The sequence below is a fragment of the Phallusia mammillata genome, chromosome 8 (assembly GCF_965637545.1).
Source record: "Phallusia mammillata chromosome 8, kaPhaMamm4.hap1.1, whole genome shotgun sequence".
Lineage (NCBI taxonomy): Eukaryota > Metazoa > Chordata > Ascidiacea > Phlebobranchia > Ascidiidae > Phallusia > Phallusia mammillata.
In genome coordinates, this window is record NC_137259.1 from 13944926 (window position 1) to 13966683 (window position 21758).

Sequence of the window (21758 nt, forward strand, 5' to 3'; positions counted from 1 at the left end):
TTTCTGAAGGGGGAGGGGTGAAGGTGATACTAGTGATATCTGGCTGGTCAAGCTCTCCGATTGTGATCATCACCCTTTTCGGGAGTATCCCACTTCCTCTATTAATTTACGAAAATACTTACGAGCTGCCCGTAATCTCAAAATTCGACAAGTTGAGCTCCTGTACTCTCAGAACCACATTACTAGTGCGGGCACTGGCTTTATCTCGCAGAAATTTGAAGAAGGATTATTCACAGTTTCAAATAAAATCTATAAAATCATTATCCAATAAACCATCAACGCGACGTTCCGGATATTTCACTTTGTTGATGAACTTGTTAGCGTCCTCCTGAGCGTGACAATGCCAAGCACTACTAACATGGTTTCGAGCAGAGTTATGGAAATCATTATACTTTATACATGGAGCACTGATGAATGCGCCAGTTGTGCCACGATGAATAGGCTGCCGAAAGAGCACACATAATTTGCACATTGGCCCTCTTAGGAGAGGAGAATACGCTAGCCACCCAAAGGGCAGAGTGAACCCACCTTGACCCCCCCTAACCGAAAACCTGCGGACGCCCTTGCACACAAGTGTTACCGAATTGTTTTGACAGCCCGGAATTGGGTCTAGCGATTTCGGGTGGCGGTATAATCTTTGCCAAATAAGTCCCAAAAGCCCTGCCAATCTGCTCTATTCCCCGAGACTGTCTCCCCAATTCTGTAAACAGTCCAGAACCCTGCAATAACGGCTCACCACGAAAGCAGGATCTACCTAACACTGGTTTTGCTAAACGGGCGTCTCACAGTTTATTATATTATAGGATAAAACACGTACAACGTTACACAAACGTCAACAAACCAGGTCTCTTCACCTGAGAACTACCACTGCACATAAAAACAACTTCACAAGGAAAACGACCGCACACTAGACGCCCACAAGAAGACTGCCACTCCTTATGCAACGACTACATGCCGACCTCGACACACGGTCCTCCATACAATTAGGTTATCAGGCACACCTGGGAGTGGTGATTACTGAGAAAATGCGGCAGAACAATAATGCGTGAAAAAAAAAACTTGTGAGGCAAACTAAAACAAACGGTGGGACAAACAAATCAAAGCAACGAATCAACGATAAGTGAAAATATATGGTTTGAGTGAAAGAAAGACAAAGGTGTGAATAACGTTAAAAAAGGTAATAAAGGTGAAACGCATTTTTAAGCTAGACATAAGTGAAACATAAGTAAACACATTAATGTGAAACAATTGTGGAGACGACACACAAATAAACATGTTTTAAAATGTGAAACAAACCAATAGAAAGCAAATACCAAATGATGTACAGTGTACTTAAATAACTAAAGGTGAAATATTTTCGCCACATTCCCCCCATCCCAGATTTATCCCACTCCTGTTGGACTACTCGGATGCCGGATAAAACCTTGTTTGTTTTCGAGTGCGTGTTGGCCTAACATCGCCCATGTTCTCTTCTGTCACCGGTTGTATTTTTTTCAACGGCCCATCGCGTGCCCGGCCTTCTGGCAACCTTGTCTCGCGCTCACTGGATACCTCTGGCCTGTTATACAACGCTCCGTTGGCACATGACGATGTTTGCGTTGTACCGGGACAATAGACATGGTAATACTTGTTTGGTACAGAGCTCGTCTCCTCATCCAGTTCATCATCCTCACTGCTGCTGCATTGATGAAACCTGTCCGTCGTTGCCTTCACTCGGTTGTAATGTACTGTTTGTCGATTCCCATCTCTATCTTCTATCACGTAATTGACTGGACCCTGTGTTTCTACTACTCGATATGGTACCTTGTATGGGGGTTGCAACTTCTTACATTTGCCCTGTGGGATTGCCGGATTGGTAAGTAAAATAAACTTTCCCACCTCATGTGGCTGGCCGTACTGGCGCTTGTCATATCTGGCTGCCATCCTTTGTCGCTGCACCGAAAGGGTCTCCCGGACAACTTCCTCAGCGAGCAATAGGCAATCCTTCACTCGGTCGACTTCTACTTCATACGAGCACCGATCATCGGCATGGTCCGGCCCAGACAGATCAGCAGGAAGGCGAAGAGGGCGTCCGGTAAGCAGGGTATGTGGTGCAAAGCCGGTGCTTTCATGTGCGCTTGCGTTGTAAGCAGCAACGACCGCGGGGAGTGCCTCATCCCACCGACGATTGTCCTTTTGAATATAATTACGCAACATTGCAACGATTGTTTTGTTATTTCTTTCAACCCCGCCGTTGCCTGATGGGTGGTACGACGTGGTTCTACTCTTTTTACATCCCATTAATTTAAGTAACTCAGCAAAAAGTTTACTTTCAAAGTTTGTACCCCGGTCTGTGTGTAATGTCTCTGGGACTCCATGGAATGCACTGTAAACCAACGGCGAAATAGCAAACTGGCGGTCTCATTTGCCGTCTGATGCCGCATTGGCCACGCCCGTACGTACTTTGTGTACAGGTCGCAAGCAACCAAAATAAATTGAAATCCAGAACGCGTTAGCGGTAAAGGGCCTAAAACATCCACTTCTACTCTCTGCATCGGGCGTTCCTCTCTTGAGGGTACAAGGGGGGCTTGAGGTTTTTGTTGTGGCTTTTTGTTATACTGACAACTTATGCATTGTCTACAGAAACGCTCCACTTCTTCACGCCATTGGTACCAGTAATATCGCTCTGATACTTTAGATAGGGTTTTGGCGATACCTAGGTGACCGCCTCCATGAGCCATGCTGTGCACGTTCTCTAAAGCATGGCACCTGAGACTAGCGGGTAAAACAACTTTATCGGAGACCTGTGCCCCTGTTTCGTCTCGAATGCATAAGATGTCCCCTTTCAACAATAACCCAGGAAAACGAGCCCAAAAATGTCGAATTGCCGGCGATTTTCGTTTTACGGATTTAAATTTTGGCCGCATACCTCGCTTGAGCCAGTCAATCACCTCCACCAAATCATGGTCTGTTGCCTGCTCCTCTTGCAGTTCGTCGCAGCTGTACCCGATTGACGCACGGAAATCGACGACGTTGACCTCTTCGGTTGTGTTGTCCGAAGCACTTTGGACCAGCGTGTATGGAAAACCCTCTTCCTCGACGTTTATTTGCGACAAAGCATCCGCATTGCGGTGCTTATCATCTGGTCTGTGAGAGATGACAAAATCGTAAGACGACAAGTGCTCGACCCACCGGGCGCACTGACCATACAGTTCCCTGGACCTCCATAGCCACCTTAATGAAGCATGGTCAGTACGGAGTAGAAATCTTTTGCCCAGCATGTAGCAACGATATAGCTTGGTTGCAAACACTACAGCGAGTAATTCTTTACGGGTCGTCGAATAATTTCGTTCAGCGCGATTAAGAGTTCGGCTGCCATACGCCACTACAGACTCCTTACCGTCAGTCTGTTGTGAGAGCACACATCCCACAGCTGTATCCGAGGCGTCAGTGTCAATGATGAAAGGTTTGCTGAAGTCAGGATATCGCAAGATTGGAGAAGTTGTCAGATGCTCCTTTAGAAGTGAAAAAGCCTGCTGGCACTTCTCGTCCCATCCGAAACGATTTCCCTTTTCCGTCAGACGGTGGAGTGGGGTAGCGATCTGTGCATAGTTTTTAATAAACTTTCTATAATAGGAAGTTAATCCTAAAAATTGCCGGACCTCCTTAACGTCCCGTGGTACGGGCCATTGTGACACTGCCTTGATTTTACTTGGATCGCAGCGAATTCCTTCTTTGGACACAACGTGACCTAGAAAGTCAACTTCCTCTTTAAAGAGTGAACACTTGGACGGCTTTAACGTCAGCCCGGCGGATTTAATGCGCCCCAAAACATCAGAAAGCCTATGTATATGTTCTTCAAATGTTCTAGAATAGACGATTATGTCGTCTAAATATGCCAGTGCACCACGCCATTCAATTCCATTAAGCACAAGGCGCATCAAGCGCTGAAAGGTTGCGGCAGCATTGCACAAGCCCATGGGCATCACATTGAACTCGAATAACCCGACGTGGCTCGTAAAAGCAGTTTTTTCACGTGATTCTGAATCTACGGCAACTTGCCAATACCCGGATTTTATATCTAGGGTAGAAAAATAGGCCGATTTTGACATTTGGTCAAGACTATCGTCTATGCGGGGGATCGGGTATTCTAGCTATTCTTTTTTGTTAGTTCATTGAGTTTACGGTAGTCTACACAAAATCGAGTCTCTCCTGATTTCTTTCTTACCAAAACGATTGGGCTACTCCAGGGAGATTTCGAAGGCCGTATCAAATCTTGGCTCTTCATTTCTCTCAGTATCTCCTCGACTTTTTCTTTGTTGTGGTGGGGCATCCTTCGAGGAGGTTGCCGAACAGGTTGGTGGTTTCCAGTGTCAATGTGATGACGCACGACTTCCGTTCGACCGAGAGTTTCTTTTGAAGCAGCAAACGCATCACTATTGTAGCGAAATTTTATTTGCTTGTTATTTTTTGTCACCGTCACTTATTGTTTTCGTTCTTTTTCGTTGTGGTACCTTAATTACGTTTTTGTGTTATGGTACCCTCGCTGCTTCCCCTTAGGAGTGATTAGTTGTGAAAGCGTTGATTGCGCCGGAATGTGCCTTCCTGTTCCGCATGCTTTAAATAGGGCGTCACTAGTCGAAGAGATGGCTTTTTCTCTGTGTGCCGTGAAACGTGGTGATTAGGGTTTCTATCCCGGGAATCCCGGACAATTTTAGCAAAAAAATCTATCCCGGGATTTTTTTTTCAAAAATTGAATGCTTTTTTAGTTGCACTCTTCAACCAGAGGTGCGACATCCACTGGGTTTCCGTGAATGAAAGTGTTCACCGAGGTTTCTTGCAACAATTCAAACAGGAATGATAAATAGTTCTGCTGTTGCGAACATTACAACAGTGTTAGAACCCACGTTATAGAACCCAGTTTGTCAAATTCGCGCTATAGCTCTCCAGTTGGTAAAAATCTGGCAATTTGTAAAATTCCAAGACGGCGGTGTGGTTATAGCGCCATCAACTTGTGTCACAAGATTGTGGGTTCTAATCCTATCTCAGTAGCTGGAACCTGATGGGTTGAACTAAATTGGACTTACCAACTGACTAATTTGAAAACTGATTTCAACTTAAAAAAATATTCAATTAACTTAGAAAATAACAGGCTGCTCTACGGTGGCCTTCTGAACATATTGCATTGATGCTTTGCCGGCCCACTAGAAATAAAAATGAAACAAACAAACTAATATTATAAATTTAACAAAAATCGAATAAAATCCCGGGATATCCCGGGATCCCGGGATTGAGGTTGTTTTTGTCCCGGAATCCCGGGATAAGCCAAAGTGGCAAATTTGAGAAACCCTAGTGGTGATATTGGTGTTGGTGGTGGGTTGCCACGTGCCCGGTGTAACTTTGTTTTTACCTTGTTTTAAATATAAGTCGCGCCCATAAGCTAAACCAGTGTGAGGGAGTATAATTGGCTTTAGTGGTGAGCCGTTATTGCAGGGTTCTGGACCGGTTACGAATTAAGTAAGCAGGCTTGGTGCATAAGATCGATTTGTGAGGCCTGCCGAAATAATTCGGTAACAAATTGGCGAGCACGCCAGGACCCTGTCACTACAACCCCGCTGGTTTAGTTTAAGAGAGAAGCCGGTTTCAGTTCGTTTTAGTTTGTTTTTGTTTATTTGTTATATTAACGATGTTTTTTAATGTAATGATGAAATCTCAGCGTTATGGCGGAGATTTAGGTTTGCATAATTTTACCGTGGTGCTGGCGACCTACTGTCGCGATGTTGGAGCTCCAGAAGGACACAGAACCAAGTTGTTACTTGATCTGGTGTCAGACGAGCAGCTGGCTTATTTTCGACGGGCGACGCCCTGTTCTGAAGTCAGCTATGAGGATTACAAGCGGCTGGCCGCCATGTGGGATTGGTTGCAGGCGTTTGGTGAAGGGCTTCGGGCCCATGTCGCTTCACCAAACTTGATGCCGGTGCTAGTCGACGGAAAATGCAGACGAATCGCTTCTCCTGATAGATGCAAGCGGTCAGAAAATGAGGCACATCAATTCGAAAAATCTATTCGACGAGCCGGATGCTCTTTTTCTGCGTTTTCGCAAAGTGCATTTGGTATTTTTGTGACTGTGTGTTTTTGGGGCACACCTCTTGCGCCCATTAATAAGAGACGCAAGAGTCGGAAACGCTGTGTTTGCGAGCGTATGTTGTTGTGCAACAACCCGGTTATGGCCAAACGTTTGTATTCCAGGCCGATATGATGTTTTGAGTGTTGATGGCGCCGAAGTGCTCTGTGTGTACTTTCAGAGCTGCTAACTGAAGTTTGCGTAGTCCTACGGGAGTAGGACGAATTCAGGTTGGGGGGAATGTAGCGAAATTTTATTTGCTTGTTATTTTTTGTCACCGTCACTTATTGTTTTCGTTCTTTTTCGTTGTGGCACCTTAATTACGTTTTTGTGTTATGGCACCCTCGCTGCTTCCCCTTAGGAGTGATTAGTTGTGAAAGCGTTGATTGCGCCGGAATGTGCCTTCCTGTTCCGCATGCTTTAAATAGGGCGTCACTAGTCGAAGAGATGGCTTTTTCTCTGGGTGCCGTGAAACGTGGTGATATTGGTGTTGGTGGTGGGTTGCCACGTGCCCGGTGTAACTTTGTTTTTACCTTGTTTTAAATATAAGTCGCGCCCATAAGCTAAACCAGTGTGAGGGAGTATAATTGGCTTTAGTGGTGAGCCGTTATTGCAGGGTTCTGGACCGGTTACGAATTAAGTAAGCAGGCTTGGTGCATAAGATCGATTTGTCAGGCCTGCCGAAATAATTCGGTAACACTATGTTCTCGTAACAGCTGGTCCAGATCGGCCCGTTGTTTATCTGACAAATTTGCACCAATATTAACTTGTTCTAATATGCGGTGAAGTTGTTCATTTGCTACTACAGGTCCAGATGACACAGAACATACTTCAAGCTGCGAACCAAAACAATCAGGGTGGTTACACGCATCGTTGCGTCTCTCAACGACCACACACGTTTCAGGCAGGTATCAATTAATATCGCCAAAGGCAGACACAGGAAGGGCGTGCGCTACCCTTAATTCACTAGGTAAACTTATCGTTTGGTCCCCAAGGTTTGCCAGGAGCACTGTAGTGCTGTCTCCTGCGGCTGTACCTAAACTGGCCGCTGTCATCAAGCCATACTTTTCTGTAAACCCAGACAATCTTTCTAAAAACACGGGGAACGAGCTAGTAGGGTCAAGAGGTCGGTCATAACAAATGCGACCAGACACACGTACCTCGGTAAAAGGGGGAACTTCGACATCCTCTATAAGGCAAACATCAGCAGCGCACAGGGATGGCATGGGTGAACTAAGCAAAGGCACCTTTCCTTCACCGGCGGATAAGGTATTTGAATGATAGCATATCCTGCAGTGGTGACGTTGTAAGAAGTCCAGGCCTAATATGACGTCGTGCTTTAGATCCTTTACGACGTAAACATCTGTTTCTGCGAGAAGAGCACCGACTTTAATCATTAGGTTTACCTTGAATTCGACCGACAGTTCGGCTCCATTAGCCCCCATTAATCTAGTGGTTAATGGTAGTCTGTTGTTTCCCGATACAAGACCTAGTTGTTGCCATTTTCTTGAGCTAATTATAGTGGCACTGGAACCGGTATCTACCAGAGCGCATGCATACTTGTCGTTTACCAGTAAACTCACGAATCGCGCGGGAGCCGGGGCCGAAGACGAACGGGAGTTGACAGGCTTGTTCACGACGCCTGGCTGAATCTGTTGCTTCCAGGCCCGAGATGGTGTCGTTCTCTGTCGTTTACTTCGCGTAGGGTCCGCGTTTCTAGAAATGCAAGAAGTCATTGATCTTTGCCCCTTGGGGCCACGCGCCTTTGCGCCGGTCGTACCTAGAAATGGACATTCACGTTTTAAGTGACCGGGTCTGTTGCATTCGAAGCATCTGCGCTCACCCGAATGTACTGGACTGTACCGTAATTGATCGTTCGTCCTCTTCAGCGTTGATATTTCTGCTTCCATGGCGCAAATGGTCCTCGTCAGTTCGTCGGTTCTCTGCAAGGTCCGTATTTCGATAGCTTCGAGCTTTTTAAGAATCATCCCCATATCCGGAGTATTTGATTCCACCGTGGCCACTTCAATAACAGGAGAGCCGGTATGATCAATAACCATTTGAGCCGCACTCGCGAAATCGCGCGAGTATTTGATGAGAGATGGAATTGAGTTGGCCAAGCGACGGTCGTGTAAACCTCGCAACAAAGTCACATACAACATCTCGTTCCTTAACGCGGCATCGGAACCATTGCGGTAGGCGATGTCTCCTAAAGCACGGAGTGCGTAAACAAACTCGCGACTGGATTCACCGGGCAGTTGCACGCGCCCAATCAGTTCATCCCTGCGGCGCTCAGCGTGTTGCCCACTGTCCTTGTGGCGCAAAGCGCGTTCCTTCAGCACTTCGTACTCGACTTCATACAGGTTGCAGTCCTTATCTTGCAGGGCCCATTTTAGGTCATTATCTATGGCCGAAAGCAACAAATGCCGCTTTACTTGATCAGAGGCCTTAACGCTGGAGCAGTAGGACTCAAAAACAATAAAATACTGGGCTAGATCCAGGCCTCAGTGTTGGAGGTTGCATCATGAGGTTAAAAGACATGATAAAAATAATACAAATAGAATAAAATGTAAAAACCTAATAAAATACAATAAAAAAACAGTCTTCCTAGCGAAACCAGTGGGTCGTGGTGGCAGGGTCCTGGCGCGCTCGCCAATTTGTTACCGAATTGTTTTGACAGCCCGGAATTGGGTCTAGCGATTTCGGGTGGCGGTATTATCTTTGCCAAATAAGTCCCAAAAGCCCTGCCAATCTGCTCTATTCCCCGAGACTGTCTCCCCAATTCTGTAAACAGTCCAGAACCCTGCAATAACGGCTCACCACGAAAGCCGGTTCTACCTAACACTGGTTTTGCTAAACGGGCGTCTCACAGTTTATTATATTATAGGATAAAACACGTACAACGTTACACAAACGTCAACAAACCAGGTCTCTTCACCTGAGAACTACCACTGCACATAAAAACAACTTCACAAGGAAAACGACCGCACACTAGACGCCCACAAGAAGACTGCCACTCCTTATGCAACGATTAAATGCCGACCGACACACGGTCCTCCATACGATTAGGTCAGGGGTTCCCAACCTTTTTACAATCTCGTACCACTTGGACGCTCTGCACTGCCACGCGTACCACCATAGAGAACTAATGTGCTCTATGCATGGTACCACTTCTTGCAGCACAACTAATTTGTTCGAATCATATTTCATTCGACGCTATTTGAAGCTTAAGCTACAAAACAGTAGATAATATCTCTCAAGAGCAATCATTTGACATAATTAACGCCAACTGTGCCACAGCGTTGTACGGCTTTTTATAGCAAGTAGCAACTATGCTTTTGTTGACAATTGACATGACCTGTATTTTAAAGATCGTAATGATATGAAACAACAGAAATATTTACGTAACGATGACAATAGGCCTGGGGAATGTTGTTTTTTTGTAAACAAAACCAGATAAACAAAATATAAGGTTGTAAATCCAGGTTTATGTGAACAAAACGGAAGCTACTCACGTACCACCGGAAAAAGCTTCGCGTACCACTAGTGGTACGCGTACCACAGGTTGGGAACCCCTGGATTAGGTTATCAGGCACACCTGGGAGTGGTGATTACTGAGAAAATGCGGCAGAACAATAATGCGTGAAAAATGAAACTTGTGAGGCAAACTAAAACAAACGGTGGGACAAACAAATCAAAGCAACGAATCAACGATAAGTGAAAATATATGGTTTGAGTGAAAGAAAGACAAAGGTGTGAATAACGTTAAAAAAAGGTAATAAAGGTGAAACGCATTTTTAAGCTAGACATAAGTGAAACATAAGTAAACACATTAATGTGAAACAATTGTGGAGACGACACACAAATAAACATGTTTTAAAATGTGAAACAAACCAATAGAAAGCAAATACCAAATGATGTACAGTGTACTTAAATAACTAAAGGTGAAATATTTTCGCCACATTAGCAAGAGTAAGTTTCGTTATTTCCGCTGTTTGTGCTAGGGCAATAGAATTGCATTTGAGGATACCAGACTTTCATTGCGTATTCATGGATCGAGTTTTCAGTGGAGTTGCTTCCGTGGTTAAATGAGATGTGGCTTAGGGTGATACTGACTAGACGCAATTAAGAAACGTTTCGAAACCAGGAAGTCGCGTTGACAAAATTCCTTATTTTGTGAGGGTGTACTGCCAATAGCACGACGCAACTAGCATTTTCACCACACAAGGTGCATCCTTGAAGTTATATTTTGCATGTTTTGCCTGAAGTTGTTGCAGTTTTTACTTTAAGTGTGAGGCAAGAACTATTGCTTGATTTTGATATCGATAGGCTGGGAAAATACGTCTGGAACCTATAAATATTACTTTAACTTAGCTTTACTTCGCTTTAGAACTAGTCGATTAAAACCACACTATATATTATGTACAGAAAATCAGGTTGCAGTAACGATCACTGTGCTTATTTGATACAATAACATGGAAGCCGAAGGAAACAATGTTGGGTACGAACATCAGCATCACCAAAACAAGGAACACCTTATACCAATGGAGCAGGTTTATGGCCAATATAGCAAATATTTTTGTTTGTTTGTGTTTTTAAACTTGTTGAAAAATAAACGAGAAAAGTTTTTTTGTGTTTAACGTAATTTCAGTCAGTTTATGTATTCTTAATCCGCTTGGTTATGACTAAAGTTAACAAATGTATTGAAACAAGTGCAGATATGTAACATAAACACGTCTCACAATCCAAATTTTATGCAGACAAACAGGTTTATCGATCAACCAGTTCACCAACAATTACAGAACCCATGTGTTGTGGTACAAGCACCAGGACCCACATACACGACGACCACAACTGTAATAACCCAACAACCACAAGAGAAAAAACCCTGGCATTCAGGAATGTGCGATTGTTTTGATGAAATTACAAGCTGTAAGTTATTTGACAGGTGTACACGCTACAGGCTACACACATAAACCTTGGTTAATCCGGACCCTCAGGGACCAAAAAATGGTCCGGATTAGGCGAAGACTCGGATTTCCTGAATCTGGTTTAACCAAGGTTTACTGTTATTTGAATTGGGTTCCAACTTTTTGTATTCGCAATCTATCTTATTTTGTTGTTTTTAAAATATTTGGCTTATTTAAACTTGTTTGTGTTTTGATTTAAACTCTTCTTTACTATGCAGTATGCAATTCTGTTTAGGCTGCTGCGTTTGGTGGTGCGGAAATTTTTACCTCGGAAGTATGGCGTCTCGGATGGGGGACAATTGTTGTGTTGGTTGCTGTTTACCTGGTCTGTGGCCGATGCGAAGTGCGTTTAGGGAACGCCATAACATTGGGGTAAGTTTTGCATCAACTGCTATATGAGGCCTAACAACTCTAATTGCTAAAAATATACTTTTTGACTATAACTGTAGCTTTTTATATTTCAAAACATTAAAAAAACCTAGTTTACTTCCACAACTTGTGACACTTGTCCTATACTTTTGGTCTAAGTGATGAACTTTCAAAATCAAAGAAATAAACATCAGTTATAACGAAAAAATCGGAGACATTAATCGTTTGATGAGAGGGGTGCGAACCTGTAAAGAACAATTAACTCTTTTAGTTTACATTTGGTTCGACCAAAACCGACCATTTGGCAGTTTTGCCGAATAAAATAATAAAATAAAGGCCGAATCGCTACAAATTATGTGGCCGAAACCGAATCTTGAAAACACTGGCCGATTCGGTCGAATAAATTCGACAAACCGAATATTTGGTACATTTCTACTTTAAAAGGACCAAGCATTTTTTTCCATTGTGTTGCACAATTAATAAGTTTGTTATTGTTCCAGTGTGGTCACAGTTTGTTTTGATTTTTCAGGGCGACATGTGCAACGATTGTTGCGTAACAACTTTCTGTGGTCCTTGCACCGCCTGTCAACTTGCCAGGGAAATGAACACTCTTGGCTACCCAAAGAATTGCTGCTAGTTTTCAAGTGTCTTATTCTTGTACATAGATCGTCATACTGCAAAGTTCATCGTGTTGTTATATCACGCAATAATTTCACTTAATTGTACTTAAATCGAACTCGTACTTAAATTGTACTTAAATTTTTCTCGTGTTTCTAGCTGGGAATAAAACAAAGCATTGTTTTACGTTGCTTAAAATTAATTCTGGTTATTATTGTATGTTGAAGTTAGTAGCTGCTTTGTTTTACTACTCTTTTTTCTTTTTTCATGATCTTAGCTGATCGAGTGGTCGTAAATAAATAAATAGGGACATTGAGCTGCTTCAAAAAATCTTTTTAAAAAACGCTAGCCAGTAATTAAAGTATGTGATTGAATTTTAGTAACTTATAAGGCGTAGGGCTACGGTTGGGTATACTCTGGCCGTGCAAATGTGATTTTGTTCCATAAAACAGTGACGTTTAGACCTTTAAGTTGTTTACCAAAATCTTTAAAAAAGTATTTCATTTATTTTTTAATATTAGGTCTATGCGGTAATCAAACCATAACAATTTCTACTGCATAGTATTAAGTCTCCTACGTACTTTGGCATTGCAAAAGCACTGTAAACCAACAGGATTGATGCAAGTTGTGTGTTCAGGCATTCATCTCATATGAAATTTGCGTTACCTTATGTTCGTAAACAGGAGTAATTTGCAATATAAGTTGAAACGTTTTACATCACATTGCCTCTCATTTCCTGTGTGGTTCGCGTTACAACAACATAGAATGCCGCCAAGGGTATTTGTGCAAGTTGCATGTTGATAACAGTTGCTTAATTACCGAATGGTTTAACTTTAAGACCATGCAGTAATTAAAGCATAATATTTCCTACCGCATAGTGATTCATCTCCTGTGTAGTTTGCACTGCAAAAGCACTGGAAGCCATCATCACGTGTTGATGACAATGGTAGAGCTATTAACACCATACCTCACGGGAGATTCACTTTTACAAGGGGCGTAACGAGCTGAATTGTTTATTTAGCGGCTAAAGAGGGGTTGGGTTGGGAAATAGGTTTTTATAATTTTTACATTAGTAACTAAATTTTTGGGTTAGTTTTATTGAATTTTAAATGGTGAAACTATACCCCGACCCTAATAGACCCAACCGTGAGCATTTTTGGAGATGTAACGTTTAAAATGTAAGTGCTTCATTGCGCCACCTGTCGCAAATTAGGCACTTTTTGGTGTCCCGTGAGGTATGGTGTTAGTATCTCCACCGATAACAATTGTGTGTTTCGCTCATGTTGTTACACCGCCATTTCACATATATTCATGTTTTCAATGTTTCCCGCCATTAGCTTTGATTCCTTTGTATGACGCAGTGTTGTGCAATCTCGAGCATTATTCTGTCACACTATCGGTGCTTGTGATATCACAATTAAGCATTTTTACATGAAGTGTTTAAGCGTATTCGATACGCTTATTCGACACGCATTTCTCTTGCTTCCTAAAAATAAAAAATAAAAGCGTATTAGACATCTCCGATTGCATTGTCGATACGCTCGGCACAGGTGGTTTGAACATGCTTAGGCCAACTCAGTTTTATTAATTTTGTACTCAATATAACGGGTAAATTTGTAAAACGGGCCTGATTCGAGTCTGACTTTACAGTCTGTGTTAGTATTTTTTTGAATAATTTTAACTAGCTAAGTAGCTAGTTGCTGGACCTGACCTAATATTAAACCGCCCTAAAACGCCTTGTTAAAGACTAATTGTCTATTGTGTTTGTTGTCTTGGTCTTTCTTGGGGCTTTAATGTCTGGGCCTGTCCATCAAACTTTCGGGCCTAAACGGGCTTCTCAAAATCGATTCGGGTTCGGGCCGGGTTTCGGGCTTGTACTTTCGGGTTCGGGCTCCAGTATGAGGCTTGTTTACAACACTGTGCTGAACAAACGTTCCATACACCAAGTTGCATATTTAATGAAGTTTTTGTCCAACTGATGCAAAGTTATTCAAATCAGTCGTGTTTTATACATAGAACACACAAGAGACTCCAATGAAACAAAGTTGAACAGATTTTTGCTGTCGTATAAAGGAATTTTCTAATGTCCATACTGTATGGCCCGGAAATATAGCTTTAGTGTGTACAACTAAGAAATCAGAACTTATTACCAATTGGCAATGAAGTCAGAGTGATCTATACATTTTAAACGTTTGTTCCAATCATTCATGATGGTTTACCAGCTCATCATAAACAAATTCATGCACTTGGTATGTCTAAACTCGACGCAATCAACTGCTGCAAACAAATTAGTTTATATTTTTTGGTAAGCATAGACTAACAGTCCCAAGAATACTTTTAAATTAACAATTATCCGGCCTTATGTTTGGCCATAACCCTACAAATAACCACCATATCGTTTTTTCGCGAAGCTGAAAACCTTGAACGCGATTCGGTTTGGCCAGGGGTCACCAAACTACGGCCCGCGGGCTTGATCAGGCCCGCGACCACATTTTTTGGTTTGCCATATCGTATTGATAACTTTGTAACGTTTCGACTTTCCCGCTTGGGCATGTAAACTATGCGGCCCGCGCGAATCATTATTAAACTTATCCGACTCGCAGTAAAAATAGTTTGGTGACCCCTGAGTTTGACGATTCGATTTGCTCATGAATTGTAAGCGAAGCTGTATCGCGTTTACCACTTCCGTGGGTATAAGGACGCCCATTGCGATACTGATTGCTGTCAAAATACAATCAAGAAACGTGTAATACGAGGAAGCCGCGTTGACAAACATGCTCAGTTTCTGAGGCCCTTGATTCCTTTGTATGAGGCAGTGTTGTGCAACCTCGAACATTATTCTGTCACACTATCGGTACTGGTGATTTCACAACCCTAACATTGGTTAATGGTAGCACGTATTGTAATTGTATGTTAAGCTGCGGCGAGTTTACCATTTCCGTGGGTATAAGCACGTCCATGGCGATACTGATTACTGAAACAACGCAATAAAGAAACTTTTTATAGAACGAGGAAACCACGTTGACAAACATCCTCAGTTTTTGCGGCTATACTGCCTACAACATGACGCGAATAGCAGAAAAACATGTTCTGCTGCTTGATATAAAAGAGCTTGTCTACTTTCGTGGTCGATAAAAATATTTTAGACAAGCTGGAACTTGAATTAACTTCGCTTTAGAAGTCAGACCCTTTCCTATTGACAATCATATAAGTCAGGTAAATATAAGTCTTTCCAATGCATTTAGACCAGTGGTTCTCAAACTTTTTTATTGTCGGGGCCAAATGGTATTTTTTTTAAGTGTGTAGGGAGCCGCAAAAATTATTACCTGGTCTGTGGCCGATGCGAAGTGCCTTCAGGGAACGCCATAACATTGCGGTAAGTTTTATCTGCTAAAAATATTGAAAATATACCATTTTTTACTATGCTGCGGCTGTTTTTTTATGTGTTTGAAAACATTAAGAAACCAAGTTTACGCCCCAAACTTCTGGAAAGAGAAATAAACTTTCAAAATCTAAAAATTTAACAACTTATAGTCATACTGTGAAAAACCTTAGGCTATAATCGTTTGATGAGAGGGGCGCGAACCTGTAAGGAACAATTAATTAACTCTTTTAGTTCACATTTTTACCCATATTTTATGTGTTGCACGATATTCATGTTCGCTTTTGATTAAATGTGATTAAAATATTTTTTATTTTTTATTTTCCAGGGCGACATGCGCAACGATTGTTGCGTAACAACTTTCTGTGGTCCTTGCACCGCCTCTCAGCTTGCCAGGGAAATGGACACGCTTGGCTATCCAAAGAATTGCTGCTAGTTTTCATAAACTGTCTTATTCTTATACAATGTACATCGATCCTCATACTGCAAAGTTCCTCGTTGTTAGATCACGTAATAATTTTCACGTGTAGGCTACTTAGAATCTCTCTATTTTTCTCGTGTTTTTGTTAGGAGTTGAAATATTGTGACGCGTGTGGTACCTGTTCTTTGTATTGTTCGCACATAATAGGCGTATAAAAATTCCGACGGATATAGCTATTAGCTATTAAAACTCTTTACAGTCCCACAAAATCTGTCTGGTGCAGTTTGAAAATCAAAATACATATCAAAAGTGTTTTATTTGCGTCACGGTAGCCAGTACATATATTTTAATAAACATGTTCACGTCCGCACAAACTCGTCACCGCAACCGCATGTGGCCGTACGGCCGCAGGTTGTGCACCCCTGGTATAGGCATATAGGTTGTTACCTACAGATGTAGATGCATCAAACCGCAAATTTTGACACATCATTTTTTTCACTTCCTAAAATGCCAAGCCTACTGGTCAACAGAGGTTGTGACTAAAATTGACATGACACTGCTTGTCAAGCTTGTCGCGGTTCTGACTTGACACCAGTGCCGGGTTAGGGGTCTGCTGGCCTGTAGGCACATTTTATAAGTGGCCCGAAAATCAGGGTTGCCAACTAAAAATTGGAATTATCAGTGTTTCCAAATCATTGTCACAATCATTGGTCAAGCGCAGGGTTCACCAAACTTTTTTTACTGCGGGCCGGAAGAATTTAATATGGATTCGCGCGAGCTTCATGGTTTCCATGCCTTTCAAAACGAGGCAGTTTTTATAGGGGCGCCAAGATATGGTGTTTCTACAATTACAATTCCGTTTAAAATCTGGTGATGCGACTGTTTATTGTAACGTTTGTCTCGTCGTACGAGCAATGCTTATATATTACGTAACAAGTAACGAAAAAGGCAATTATTTGCGCACAGTCAACACTAGTAGTCTTGTCTGTGACGTAACAAACTGACTTTGAATTATTCCTGGGCGTTGCAATTCTATTATTGATTTAATTTAGAACTTGAAACTAATCAAGTTAAGGTAAAATCAATTGTACATATCGCGACAGAAAAACTTTCGTAAGAAGTAGATGAATTTTTGAATGTTACAATATTATCAATGCGATTTGGCAGTCCAAAAATGTGGTTGGGGGCAGGGGCCGTCGACCGCCACTCCTTTTGGTGCTTAACAAATCACGAAGCGTATCTCCTTACTCACTTGTTTGCCGCCACAAGACATTATGAAGGTTACAAGAAATCTGATATAAAATGCGTTATTTAAAACAGTGGTCTTTAACCTTTTTTAAAGGCGACCCCAGTTTAAAAGAAAATTAAATCAGCCTGTACATACGACCCCATTTTTTCCGATAGGGAGAAAATTGTTTAGTATGCCGAAACTGAAGCTATTTTTATGTAAATATGCCCGCTTAATTTTTAAGTGGACATTAAATATTAGCATTCAGTGCGCATTATTACGCTTAAATGTTAGCACCTAAAAGTTTCATTTAATTTGACCAATCTAATTCGCGTTACAGCTCACCAGAATTTCACCTGTATCCACTGTATTATTTATACACAATATGGCATTCATGGGACTCTATCGCGTAACAATGGAGAGGACAAATCGTGTTTTATATAATTATTGCATCACAATGATTAGATTGTGACACGAGCTACCAAGCTGTACTACAAAACATGAGCAAAGGTTGCAAAATAAAACAAAGGGGTATCATTTTTTTGGTAATAAATTTGAGCTCCAATGAATTGAATTTACAGCGACCCCAGTAAAGTTTAGGCGACCCCACTTGGAGTCTCGACCCCCAGGTTGAAGACCACTGATTTAAAACATTGGTCACCTGTGTCAGGAAAAGCAGGGTGACGGTTTACAACGAACAGACGTTGTCGATAAATAACGTCAGTTGATCAAGTACGAATCACGTCTAAACAATAAGAAGTAGAAATTACTTTCGAACGCACAAAACAATGCTTGCACGAGTTATCTCTATTCCAAAAAAAACAGACTGAAACTGTGTGAAAATAATTAGTGTAAACTTTTGGGAGCAAGATATTGTCCTTTTCTACACGAGATTTGCAACGAAAGGTTTGTGACTTAACCTGCGATGAATTTCTTGGTTTTCGTAATGATTTGACTTCCATTTGTTGGTTTGAAGGCTCAAAATGGCCAAGCGCACCAGAAAGGTGGGAATCGTTGGTAAATATGGAACCAGATATGGTGCTTCGCTAAGGAAGCTCATCAAGAGAATGGAAATCTCACAGCACAAGAAATACACAGGTACGTCGTCTTATATTTACAAGAAAGTTGGTCTAACAAACTTAAATAGTTTGTCACGAAGCTGTTACCGTTTCGCCACATTGCAGACATTTGCTGTTAAGAACTATTACCACTGTTCACTGGGTTAGTTTTAGCTTTATCAATGCAAAACATTAAAATCTTAAGCAAACTAATCTTTGCCAGGCTTTACTGTGCTCGTAACCACTCTGCCAAAAAGTGTTTATCGTCATAAGATTAAAAAATACGTAGAAAATGTTTTTTTATGTAATGATAGGAGTTGGATCAATTTATTATGTTGTAGAGCTATTAGCTAAACCGTTTATTGTTGATACCCAGATATTTAGCTAAACAATATCATAAGCTAAAACACACAGACACAGTTTTTTGAACATGTACACAATTAAGGTTCCTCTATTTCTCGACTTTTTCGTTTCTCGAGAAACTTTTTCCGAAATATTTCCGATTGTATGTTTTTTCGCTTCTAGTAGTGATTCGCTATCAAACGAGCAAAAAACGAAGCGACTGTTATAGATCTAACGGCGTGACTACTGCCTGGGAAAGGTGAAAGTTTAGCGGCAACGCACGCTAAAAATTGCTGTTTTGGAAGCAAAATAAGAAAGTTCTGTGCCCAGTCCGCTCTAGAGGCGTGTTGAAACGAAAAATACACGTAATGAGAGGTGTTACATCTACTTTTTGTTTAAGATACATGACAGAATTTTTCTCGAGAAACTTTTATTTATTTCTCGAGAATCGAGACTCGATTTTTTCTATACACAATTCAGAAATGTTATCATTCAAGATTCACCAAATTGGCTAAGCTGACTATTTTGCAGTTTTGGCGAATAATTGATGACACAATACAAAGTCAAGCTACATGTTTGACAGCATTTTTTAACAGTGGTGTTACACCACAGAATAGTTGTTTCATTGTTATTTTTGGTTCCGTTGGGTTTAAGGTTGCCTCCCAGTTCCCACCATTGACTTTTTGTCTGGAGTGGGAAAACTATAGTGTTTTTAGTTGCAGCGTAGTTTAGGTTTCAGTCTTGTACTTTTTTAGCCTGTTTACAATTCGGGACGAAGTACTATGCTGCTCAATCGTTGTGTAGCACTAAACAACAAAAGATGAAATTAAACAACTGCTGGCCGTTTAACATGTAAATTAATTATTCGCATGCAGCCTTACACATTTATAAATTGAAATCTTACTCCTCTTTTAAAAATTGGGCTCTGTATCCAGAAAGTTTGTTTTCAGGCATAGTAGTTTCAAAATTAAATCTGAAATAAAAGCATATGCATTTTTACTGGTTTAAAAATTGGCCTACTACATGACCTAGATCAGTGTTTCTCAATCTTATTCGGACCGCGTACCACCTGACGACTATTTCTATCGCTGCGTACCACCTATCATAAACCGTGTTCACATGAATAGACCAACAAATAGGCCAATTTTCTCCCTGACTAGCATATTGAGCAATTTCAAAAGATTGTACAAGACACGAGTTTCGCCCAAACCAGTGCTGATCAGTTAGGTCAGTTGAGTTGCAATTTTAGATTGGACTAATTTAGGTATCACAGAAAGCTACTCGCGTACCACCTGAAAAGTTCCGGCGTACCACTAGTGGTACGCGTACCACAGTTTGAGAACCACTGACCTAGATCATAGGCGCCAAGTTTTATAAAAATACAAGGTGGCGGACATAATTTATGACGTCACTTTTTGTGACGTCATTAATGCGTGCAACCGCACGAACCCACCTCAAAGCCCAAGAAACTTTCAATAGAATGTAACATATGTTAAATTCTTAAAAAACAACAATTTTTAAAATAATATTCATTTGAAACACTTCGCTTTAACGTTATTATTGTTTAGCAACGTTTAGAAAATGTTTCATCAAATTGTTGCTCTTGTATCACTTAAAGCAGGGGTTCCCAACCACAACTAAATATAATGAGGTTTTAGTTTACTGTCCACCAATTGGTCGATAGAAAATCAGATAAACAAAATATAAAGTTGTGAATTCCGGTTTTTGTGAAAAAAAATAGAAGCTACTCGCGTACCACCTGAAAAACCTTCGCGTACCACTAGTGGTACGCGTACCACAGGTTGGGAACCCCTGACCTAAAGTCTGAACTAACTATTCAATACAGTACAATTGCATCGTACATAATAATGGCTATACATTCACTGCCAACAATTTGTTTGACGTCATAAACAAAGCTCTAACCAAAACACGTTGCAGTTTCCAAGCGTTTTGTTGCTTTTATGCCAGCATGCTTGTTTAAGAGCAAAATTGTTCCCAAATTTCTTCAGATTTGACGATGTTTCGTACTAGACCGCTACAAACAAATCAGAATAGCCACGGTGGCCACTAACATGCTTTACAAACCCAAGGTTGCGGCGCCACCCCGCCATCGCCCAATCGGCGCCTATGACCTAGATTGTCTTAAAATTCTAAAGTCATTATGAGTCAGGGTCTGTGAATTTCTGATTTTCATGGTACTATGTAACATCACTGACCGAGTTTTCTGTGCACAATTCCTTTATACATTACATCAGATTTCACTGAAAGTGTAACTTTTGTGGTGTAATAAACAGTTTTATTATGTTACATTCAGGACCCAGCGGAAAGGATGACCTAAAGCGAATGGCTGTTGGAATCTGGTACTGCAAATCTCTCAACACCAAGGTATGTTTATTTAACTTTTATCAATGCATAGCACTATTTGCAGAGTTCTCTATCACTGCTTTTATTTCAATAATGTAAACAAGACTTTCTGAAAAAAAGTTTCAATGTTCTCTAAAAGAGGTCATATTTTTACTTGGCAACATGGGCATATTGACTTCCGGAATAATAACCTTTTTCATGTGCATATGACAGGGTTCCCACAGTTATGGAGAACCTGGAAAAGTTATGGAATTTAAATTTGTATTTTTAAGGCCTGGAAAAGTTTTGAAAAAAGCCAACTTTTGCAAAAGTCCTTGAAAAAGTATGAAATTTGGCGCCTGTTTTACCCTAAAAATGCCATATAGAGATAGGAATTTCAAATTACATAATGTATGTATGCAATATATGGTAATATGGCTGCATCTACCAAAGCCTCTTTTCTAGTTTTACTATGGGAATCAGTTGATTTTTTTCAAATATGGTTGTGGAAATTTGGATTTTTTTCTTGAAAAGTTTTTGAAAAGTCATGAAATTTTTAAACGAAAATTGTGCGGGAACCCTGATATGATCATAATAAACTTTTACTCTTTATGTTTGTAATTGTTTAGGACAGTTGGTTAACAATATACCTTCTACATTAAATTTTAACTAATATTTAGATTGCTGGAGGTGCATGGGTACCTGAGACAACCACTGCTGCAACCGTCAAGTATGGTGTGCGAAGATTAAGGGAACAAAAGGAGGCTTAAGTGGCTAAGAAACCGCCACTTTTTGTTATTACAATACAGCAACACTCTCTTGCTTACCCTACGATTTGTGTGGACTTTTGTATGTCCAGTCAGGGAGGTTCTTAGCATCAATGATTTTCAACACAAGGCCAACAGAAGTAAAAACATACTCATC

The 21758-nt window shown here is 41.1% G+C and overlaps 3 protein-coding genes and 1 pseudogene across 4 annotated transcripts; 2 read left to right on the forward strand and 2 right to left on the reverse strand.

The window, feature by feature from the left end:
* Window positions 1-782: 782 nt before the first annotated feature.
* Window positions 783-2157, reverse strand: LOC145204582 (uncharacterized). Its single transcript, XM_080077175.1, has one exon. The coding sequence runs from the start codon at window positions 1921-1923 to the stop codon at window positions 1402-1404; it is 522 nt and encodes a 173-aa protein (XP_079933301.1). The 5' UTR covers window positions 1924-2157; the 3' UTR covers window positions 783-1401.
* A 5237-nt stretch (window positions 2158-7394) lies between these two features.
* Window positions 7395-9149, reverse strand: LOC145204581 (uncharacterized; annotated as a pseudogene). The gene is made up of 2 exons (XR_013853506.1): window positions 7675-9149; window positions 7395-7472 (listed from the first exon to the last, which is right to left on the reverse strand). The product of XR_013853506.1 is annotated as an uncharacterized LOC145204581 (transcript).
* A 1386-nt stretch (window positions 9150-10535) lies between these two features.
* Window positions 10536-12364, forward strand: LOC145205080 (cornifelin homolog A-like). Its single transcript, XM_080077726.1, has 4 exons — window positions 10536-10656; window positions 10864-11035; window positions 11309-11445; window positions 11972-12364. Exons 1-4 carry the CDS (start codon window positions 10579-10581, stop codon window positions 12077-12079), a joined length of 495 nt encoding a protein of 164 aa, XP_079933852.1. The 5' UTR covers window positions 10536-10578; the 3' UTR covers window positions 12080-12364.
* A 5553-nt stretch (window positions 12365-17917) lies between these two features.
* Window positions 17918-21665, forward strand: LOC145203774 (large ribosomal subunit protein eL43-like). Its single transcript, XM_080076085.1, has 4 exons — window positions 17918-17997; window positions 18068-18189; window positions 20806-20876; window positions 21515-21665. The coding sequence occupies exons 2-4, from the start codon at window positions 18075-18077 to the stop codon at window positions 21602-21604; spliced, it is 276 nt and encodes a 91-aa protein (XP_079932211.1). The 5' UTR covers window positions 17918-17997; window positions 18068-18074; the 3' UTR covers window positions 21605-21665.
* The last annotated feature ends 93 nt before the right edge of the window (window positions 21666-21758 follow it).